This window comes from Acanthochromis polyacanthus, chromosome 18 (assembly GCF_021347895.1).
Source record: "Acanthochromis polyacanthus isolate Apoly-LR-REF ecotype Palm Island chromosome 18, KAUST_Apoly_ChrSc, whole genome shotgun sequence".
NCBI classification, from domain to species: domain Eukaryota; kingdom Metazoa; phylum Chordata; class Actinopteri; family Pomacentridae; genus Acanthochromis; species Acanthochromis polyacanthus.
The window spans coordinates 22706384-22716283 of record NC_067130.1 but is presented as its reverse complement, the minus strand read 5'-3'; the positions used below and the strand labels follow the sequence as shown (position 1 = coordinate 22716283).

Sequence of the window (9900 nt, the reverse complement as noted above, 5' to 3'; positions counted from 1 at the left end):
ACATCAGTCCCATTGATGCAGACAAGAGAGGGTGGTGACTTGTTCCTCCTGAAGTCCACCGCCATCTCCTAGTCAGTAGTCCATGAGATAAGGGGGGCGTCCACCAGCATGTCCTCCTACTTGGCCTTCAGCAGTCTGGACTGGATGGTATTGTTCCTACGTCCTGTACTTAGCCCTACTGGTTGTGGATAGTGTCGAGAGTTTTGATGTGTACTCAACTAAAAATTAACAAACGGATTCTTCAGAGTCAAAATAATCCCAGTCATTTATTATGGGTCTTTACCCATAACTTAAATTTGATCGCAAACAAAATAATAAAATGCAAAGAAAGTCGAGCACAGTCGAAAACTGTGTGCCTCTGTGTTTTTACCCAACAACACCTGAAGCAAATCATATAATCAGTTAAATACCTTAATTTGAACCCAGGCTGTCAGCCTCAGGTAAAAGAAATACAGCCCCCTGGGGTCTTAGGTGGTTAATTACAAAAACAAGAGCAAAATGAAATGTGGCTTCTACAGATGATATTGAAGGCGCTGGAGAAGAAAATGATGCAGACAGTAGTGTTGAGTCTGTCCAGTGCGACGTATGCCTTTTGCAGCAGACAGATGATGGCATCATCCACACCGACATTGTGCTGATATGCAAACTGCAGTGGGTCCTCTGATGGGCACACCAGTGGTCTGAGATGTGCCAGGACCAGTCTCTTTATGACCTTCATGATGTGAGAGGTCAGCATTTTCCAGGTGTTTAACAAATGATGGTCACATTAAAAAGCTTGTTAAACTGTATGTGAGTTTTCATGAACTTCTAATAGAATTCCTGGAATAGAATTGTTTTTATTGTCATAGCACACAGTGCAAAAAAAATCAATTTATTTCTACAAGTCAGTCTTGCCGCCATAAGTAAATGATAAGAGTGTGTGACCATATATAGTGAAAGATATGTAATATATGTGTCTTATAGTGGAAACAAGCTGAAAATATGATTAATGAAAAATTGTGCCTCTCCAGTGTGAGTGCTGGTCTCAGCTTTGACACCTCTGTAAAATTTGTGTGGTATTTCCACTGGTGTGTGCTGGTTTGCATCTGAGGCTGATGACCTTCATTTAGCTGTACATAAGGGATCCTGGCTGGGCGTGACTGAAGAAATACAAATATTAAATATTTTGTTTCTGATATGGGTTTTGCTCTACAAGTTGGATTTACCTTGTGAAAAAAACATAAATGCCCTCCGTCTCTCTCACTGAAAAGCTCAGAAACCTTGAATATGCTAGCAAACATTAAAAATATAGCACACGTAAGTGAAAACTACAAGATAGCTAAGTGTGCCCCCTGATATGAATCCAACAGAGCATCTTTGGATTGTTTTAAAGTGGAAGGAAAGCAACTAGACATCTCCAGCAAAGAACAGCAGGAAAGAATCATGGCTGCAATCTCTCCACAGATCTCATTTGGCTTAAAGAAAATAACATTTGTAATCATTTCATATTTTTGTAATATTGAGTGGGAGTGTACTCAGTTTAAATGTATTCTACATGTGTGTATTACCTTGGGAATATTAATGTCCATCCATCCATCCTCTATACACTGCTTTATCCACACTATGGTCGCGGGGGGTGCTGGAGTCTATCCCAGCTGACTCGGGCGAAGGCAGGGGACACCCTGGACAGGTCGCCAGTCTGTCGCAGGGCTACATATACAGACAAACAATCACACTCACATTCACACCTACGGGCAATTTAGAGTAATCAATTAACCTCAGCATATTTTTGGACTGTGGGAGGAAGCCGGAGTGCCCGGAGAAAACCCACGCATGCAGGAAGAACATGCAAACTCCATGCAGAAAGATCCCAGGCCCTCCCCGGGATTCGAACCGGGGATCTTCTTGCTGCAAAGCAAAAGTGCTAACCACTTACTCCACTGTGCAGCCCAAATATGAATGTGTTTATTATATTTTCCTTGAGAATTTGTTGGAATTTCAGCTTCATACTGAGCTAAATGAAAGGACAGGAGATTAACCAAAAGGTAGAAAATAAACGTTTAACCATGACTGTAGACATCAAGATGTTTTTTGAGTGTACCAAGTGTTTGTCACAATCAGACCACATCATGTACTACAGAGTGAGCAGGCCAAGTGAGACTACTGTAGCACCAATCAAGCATTAAAGATTAGTCTTGGCAACTCATAACCAATCAGTAAGACAGCTCAAAATCCACACAGTGTGAAGATTTTTCTTTTGCTTCCAGTTCCACATTAAGATTATTAAAGGTGAAAGGTTTCCTTAAAAATACATGTTCACACAAAACTATGCCCCTTTCATTAATCTACTCTTTTGATGACGAGAGGCAGTTTGTCCGTCAGTTATTCATCACCGGAAGTCTACACTGATGTAGCCTCTTTTCTAAATGGCACTTGTGTCAGTCATTCTTTACAGATGATCTGGTTAATTATCCTGGCACAGTATAGACATAAATACACACCGGCTGACACTTACTTCCCCCCTTGACAGCTGCAGTGCTCTTGCATGCCATGTTAACCCTAACCCTGAAAACAAATAGTGATGAATATACATACATATGACACTATGTGTGAGATGACCGTTATGTAATGAAACCTCTGCATAAGGTCTGATTTGGTTTTACAGCAAATATGTGATTTTATTTAAATCATCTATTTAAATCTATTGTGTTTTACAATGTTCTTGTTGATTTTATTTTATCAAATGTAAACTTTTAGTAGTTAGTCCTCCCCATAATTGAATTGAATTGAACTGAATTTTAAAAAATTTGGCCGACTTTATATGACAGTGTTTTGTTTGTTTTGTTTACTTGATTCATTCAAGTTTACAGTTATTTTTGTTGCTATAATCATTGTAATCATTATTATTGTTGTATCATTAACTTTTGTGAAGCATTTTGCATAAATTAATCAGAGCAAAAAGTGCAACACAAAAGTTTGATGATTAACTGACAGATAGTATTGCGGTTGTTTTCTTTTCAGGTGTCTTATACAATACTTAGGGTGATATCAGGTAAATTGGGCCATCAGGTAAAATGGGCCATTTAAGCTTTGGATGTCCTAGCCCCTCTGATTTTTAGAGCCAATGACAGCAAATGGTCTCAAATGTTTGCCACAACTGTACTTAACATGAAACAACAGATTTTATTGGTCTGTGGTTGTTTTTGTGGGCGGAAATAAGATTCAAATTCACACTGCACCGGAAAACTGCGTGGTGAGTGGACTGGCATAAGAATTTCTGATAAAAATTATAAGGATGATAAGTCAATTAAAGAAATGTGTATATATAAAATTGTTGATGTATAATATCTGTCTTGATGACACCTATCAGAAATAATGCTTAAAGTTTGGTATTTGGACATTTTTTTTCAAAGATTGACGTTTTTGTTAGTGGCCCAATTTAGCTGAACCTATTCAGGTAAGTTGGGCCCCTGGTTTCAGCTAAAATGGGCCACCCTTGTTGTGAGTCACACATGCACACGTGTACACATTTGAAGGGAATGCAGAAGGCATTTATGTGAAAAGGATGCATCTGCCTAAAAATAATGATGATCAGTGATTTTAGTAACAATCCACTGACTTTATCTGCAGTGAGTACGGCATCTATGATGATGACGGCTTCACCTGTCAGGACTGTATTTAAATTTGTGGTTTAAGTAGCCACATACCGGGCTTTGCAAAAGTTCTGTTACACGGTTTCATGATCTTTAGAGACGTTTACATGTCGGAGTGAAAAATTCCATTAAACAAACTGAAAGTTCTACCTTATAGGCAGGTGTCATTAACACAAATTTGTTCTCCGGTGAAGTTGTATCAAGATGGAAGTCGAAAGAGTTGAGATATCTGCTCTCCTTCATGCTGGCCACAACAAGTCTGACAGAGCCAAGCAGCTGAACATCAGCCGGATGACCGTCCACAGAGTCGTGGAGAGGCTCAAGAATGGTGAAGATCTTTCAGTGATCTTTCAAGAATGGTGAAGACCTGAAAGATCTTCACCATTCTTTAGCCTCTCCGCAACTCTGTGGACGGTCATCCGGCTGATGTTCAGCACAAAGGAGAGCAGATATCTCAACTCTTTTGACTTCCATCTTGATACCACTTCACCGGAGAAAAAAATTTGTATTAAGGACACCTGCCTATAAGGTAGAACTTTCAGTTTATTCAATGGAATTTTTCACTCCGACATGTAAACGTCTCTAAAGATCACGAAACATCGTGTAACAGAACTTTTGCAAAGCCCGGTATGTACCTACCCAAGCACACACACACATTTTAAAATTTTGACTATTTATATATTATTGAGGTTCAGTGTTTGCATTCATCCCATTTGTAGGCCTCGTAGGTTGTAGTTGTTTTTTTAATCATTATTTATGTGTTTTATACCCAAGTTGACAGTGCCATGTGGATTCAATACATTTGCCATGAGCAGATCAGTTAATCATTTACAATGTAATGAATTGTCCTGATATTATTAAATTGTTCTTACACAGTATGTTGCCATATTAACAGTTTTTTTTTACAATAAAAATTGATGACTATCCCTTTGCAGTTGGACTGGCCCAACTTACCTGATAAGCGTCCCATTTTACCTGATCAGCTGGCCCATTTTACCTGAACTTTGCTTGTGTAAAAAATTGGCACAGCTGATGTATCAAGACCTGTAGGAACTAAACAATCCTATTTACTAGATAATTTCAATGCAAAATTCAAAGAAAACAACCATTACTAGCCATAAAACCACATTTTAATAGAATACATTGTTCTTTGTTAGTGCTTCAAGCGATTTACCAAAAAGTGGCCCATATTAGCTGATATCACCCTACTACTACTGACACTACTACTACTACTACTCCAACTACTACTGCTACTTGTAATACTAATGTAATGGTTATTAAAAAAAGAACGAGTGATATCAAAGAACATTGCGGTAAGAATACACCATGGATGATAAGTAGTGGAAGTGGAAGTAAGGATGGGAGCAGAAGAAGAGGAAGAACAGGAAGAAGAGAAGAGAAAATGAGGAGGAGGAGTAGAAGTAGGGGAGGAGGAGTCTGTTTGTTGACATCGGACGAAAGCGAAAATCAGATGAGTGAAGACTGGGGATAATACATCAATTTCTCGCCGTCATTAATACACGTACCCTTGGCGAAAGCTAAGGTAAAGCAGCGACTTCTGAGCTGTGCACTCTAACACCGCTGACTAATGTTTGTAACCCGCATTTCCACACATTGCTCTTCGCTAGCGCTAACCCCTCTTGCTAAGTTGGTAGCATCATAGCAGGGAAAGTCAACGTTAGCCACAAGCTAATTTAGACGTTGAAATGCACTTGTGACACCGTATCGACTACTTGCGGATTAATCTATAATACCAGGTGTTGATCTTTGTTTTTTTGACATGTTACGACCGAGTAGACTAATAGTTAATGTCTGCTTGCCAGTAGCGATTTAACGTTAATGTTGTTAAAGTAAATTATTCAGTGTAGCTAGCAAGCTAGCTTGCTAACTTGGTACCAGTGTGGTGTGTCTTGCTCAGACTTCATTGCTGTGTGGTTAGCTAACAAACTAGTTGTACCAACTAAAATGCAGAGCAACAAGCTTCAGCTTAGCAGCTGTGGTCATTAAGTACAATGTTAGTTTGATGACTATTTGTTTTCAATGTTGAAACAAGTTCCTGTAAAGTGGCCAACATTAGGTGCTAGCAGCAGGCATCCATAGGCACGACAGCTAGCTGGTCGGCAAAGGTGTGCAATACCTGCAAAAAGGTGCTCAGAAAAGCAAATATACTGTCATCAGCTTCTAATGTCATTAAGGTCGTATGACAAAAGAATGCTGAATGTATGTAAACTTATTTGACAGGACGAATATAATAAAGTATATAAAGAGTTTATAGAGAAACGTTCTCTTGGTTGTGCAATTGTTGTCTGTGATGTGCCACTTCATTTTTGGTCTGTCATTTTTTAAATGGTTAAATCTGTTACTGATGCAATCTCTCGTGCAAGACAGGTTTAGCTTGTCTTGTACAAGAGAGTTCGGAAAGCACTTTACTTTGAATTTATTATAACTTTTTTTTACATGAAATGTTAGTGTCAAGCACCAGTCAATGCAAAGAACTGTTGAAAATTGTAGCAAATATTATCCTTTTGTATTGTCTTCTTATTACACATTTATTATTGCTTAACATGTTCTGTTTTCAGACATATTTATTAATCTAATCACCAGCACCATTCAATTCTCACATTGGAAATATGAATAATTTCACTTGGAATATCAAAGGAAAATGTGCTAAGAAATTACTCCTAACCCTTTACTTTGTTAACTGCACACCTCCTAAGGTTCCCTGCACTGCCCCATCTTTGATTTGAGCCAGAGAAGAAGAGGCTAACATGGCAGCCAAAGCAGGAGACAACCCTGACAGCCTCATGACTCTGGCTACAGTCTTCTGCCTGAGGAATCTCAGGAAGACCATGTGCTACCAGGGATTCAGGAACAAGCTCTGCCTCCGCTCAGACATCTTTCTTCCTAGTGAAATCTGTGACAAGTTGGTCAACACGTATGTAACAGGATATGCTAATTGATTTCTGAATTTTCATTCTGTTTGAGTACTCCCCACTCATCCACACGCATACCAATGTTTGTTACAGTGTTGATTGATTGATTCAATCTTAAATGTCATATTCTATGTCATGTCATGTTGTTAAACAGATATATGGAGTTGGTCCACACAGACAGTAACTTTGAACCAGAGGAGAGTTTCTTCCAACTATTTTCAGACCCTCGAAGCACCAGACTGACTAGGGTACAGCTGAGAGAAGACTTTGTACGTGACAGAGATCTGGAGGCCATCCGAAAACAGGTGAAATACTGCAAATTACTCAGACTACTTTTTCAGAGTAAGCTGATGACATGTTTAGTTGAACTTTTTTTGTATTTCACCTATGTGGAACATCTTAAATAGATCTAGACATGAAAATACCAGTTGTCATTACTTTTTACTTATTTTTGTTAAAGTGTTGTTTCTTTTGTAAACTTAATCTTATTTTTTTAGCTATAATCATCGTTTTGATATGGTTGTGAAAACAGATGGAGAGATCGACAGAAAAACAATGTACTGATCCCAAAGTCATCCAGTAGCTGAATACAACACGGGCTAAAAATTACACGCAATACGAAATTAATTTGTCACATAAAGACAAACAAAACAAGCATGCCTTTTGACACACGGTGTTACCATTTTATACCAATGTACCTACAGATATTGCCATGAAGTGAATATTAAAGGAAATCATAGGATCTTGTAAAAATCAACTGGACTTCTCTTGTGGTTTCTTGAAAACATTTCACCTTCCATTCAAGAGGCTTCTTCAGAACTGAATAATGGAGAGTTACAGAATTTATAATCCCTCCCAGTCACATGGCCAATGGCCCATTAACAATCCAGGACTCACATGCCTACAGGTGTGAAAATATCAGGTTTCACCTGAGAGTTGAAACATCTTCAAAAAACCACAAGAGAAGTCCAGTTAATTTTTTACTAAAGCTCCTACCATTACCAGGACCCGAATGACAGAATCTTCATAGATACACGATTAAAGGAAGATTAAAGGAAATATTTTTTATTATTATAAAGTGACTATCCTCTTCTAATAATAAATTGCATCTTGCAAAAATCACTGTATCATCTCTAAATGATACTGATTTGTGTCAGTCTTGCATGAAATTTGTAACGGTGAACTTTCCCCACTGTGGGATCAATAAAGTTTATCTTATCTTACCTTATGAAAAAGAACCTGTGGCCTCTATCCCTACAGTTGATTTCAATAATTTGTTCACTAATGTAATAATTTACTTTGTGTGTTGTGCCAGGATCTGATTGAGCTCCACCTCACCTACTGCAACAGCCTGTCATCCCGCAGCTTGAAAACACTGACCTGCTTCCGTGAGACTTTGGTCTCTCTTTGTCTCTTTGGCTGCAACCACATCTTCTACAGGAAGGGCGGCGCCCCACTCGCCTGTAATGAAGACACAGAGGACGAGGAAGAGGAGAGCCCTGCTTCTAGGCAAGCGTTGGAGATGGACTTTAATTTCCAGGGCTTTAACCGCCTCAGGTTGCTCAACCTGGGTGGACTACCTGATGAGATGGATGCTGAGACCCTCCTCAAACCCCTGAAGTCACTCACCTCACTAGACCTGTCTAATGTACAGTTGCTTGGAACAGCTTTTTTCACTCAGTGGAAAGACAGACTGGCTTCTCTAGTTCTCTACAATGTGGACCTGTCAGAGGAGTTGGTCAGTACAGTGGTGGAGCTGATTAATCTCAGGTAAGGTAGGACGGGATCAATTTGTGTGTGAATTTAGAATTATTTTTCTCTGAGAAAAGCACTGGCAATGGGCGAGGGACTTCATCCCAGCACTTCACCAAAAAAGCACTGGAATGAAGTGTAAGGGTTTTGTTCCTATGACAAGAATCAACAATGTCTTGGCAACATCATTGCTCTAACTGCAACTGTGTCATAACATATCATCTTCCCTAGCTGTGGTAATTTCTGTCTACCATATTTTATAGCTCAGAATTGACAGACAGAGCCTCTTATATTTTCTTGGTGACCATGATGATGAGTCCCGCTCGTGATTACTTGCATGACAAAGAACGAAAGTGATGACACCACCGCCTTTCTGAGAAGTTATGACATTTTTCACAACAGCATACGCTTATAGCTCACTGGAAGTAATTGAAAAAAGACACAATGTGGACACTCAGCCTTAGTCATGAATCCACTTTACATAATAGCTGTCATTATGCATTCAACACATCCTAGTATGTCAGTTCTTCTACATTGCTACCTAGTGTTGCTGCTTTACATACACACAATAAAGGACAGAATACTGCACCGATTTCATTAACATTTCACAGATACAGCATGCTCCTGCTGCTGGCAGTAGAAACCTCCATCCAAACATTACATTTACTAATTGTTGCAAAGCCTCACCTCTCCTGACTGTTAATACTATGAACAATGTTGTGTTACTGAGGTTGCAAGCAATCATTTAATTATAACCAAAGCCACATAGTGTGACGTACACTACCAGTCAAAAGTTTGGACACATCTTCATCTTTTCTTTATTTTCATGACTATTTACATTGTTTGTTTTCTCTGAAGGCATCAAAACTATGAATGAACACATGGAATTATGTAGTGAAAAAAAAACTGAAATAAGTCAAAATATGTTTTTTATTTTAGATTCTTCAAAATAGCCACCCTTTTCTTTGATTACTGTTTTGCACACTCTTTGCATTCTCTCCATCATCTTCATGAGGTAGTTACTAGAAGTGGTTTTCCATCAGTCTTGAAGGAGTTTCCAGAGATGCTAAGCACTTGTTGGCCTTTTTTGCCTTCACTCTGTTGGCCTTTTTTGCCTTCACTCTGTGGTCCATCTCATCCCAAACCATCTGGATTGGGTTTAGATCAGGTGACTGTGGAAGCCAGGTCATCTGATGCAGCACTCCATCACTTTCCTTCTTGGTCAAATAGCCCTTACGCAGCCTGGAAGTGTGTTTGGGGTTATTGTCCTGTTGAAAAATAATTTATGGTCCAACTAAATGCAAACCAGATGGGATGACATGTCACTGCAGGATGCTTTGGTAGCCATGCTGGTTCAGTGTGCCTTCAGTTTTGAATAAATTCCCAAGTGTCACCAGCAAAACACCCCCCACACCATCACACCTCCTCCTCCATGCTTCATGGTGGGAACCATACACGTAGAGACCATCCGTTCACCTTTTCTGCGTCACACAAAGACACGGCAGGTGGAACCAAGTGTGCAAAGCAGTAATCAAAGCAATTGGTGACTATTTTTGAAGAATCAAAAATAAAAAAAAAACATT

At 39.2% G+C, this 9900-nt stretch overlaps 1 protein-coding gene across 1 annotated transcript in view; it reads left to right on the top strand.

Annotated features, from left to right (window-relative positions):
* Positions 1-5032: 5032 nt before the first annotated feature.
* Positions 5033-9900, top strand: part of zer1 (zyg-11 related, cell cycle regulator) — a 44090-nt gene continuing 39222 nt past the window's right edge. Inside the window, exons 1-4 of the mRNA XM_022217355.2 lie at positions 5033-5175; positions 6350-6567; positions 6720-6870; positions 7881-8335. Of these exons, the coding sequence (XP_022073047.1) occupies positions 6401-6567; positions 6720-6870; positions 7881-8335 (773 nt within the window). The 5' untranslated portion in view covers positions 5033-5175; positions 6350-6400. The remainder of the gene's footprint in view (positions 5176-6349; positions 6568-6719; positions 6871-7880; positions 8336-9900) is intronic.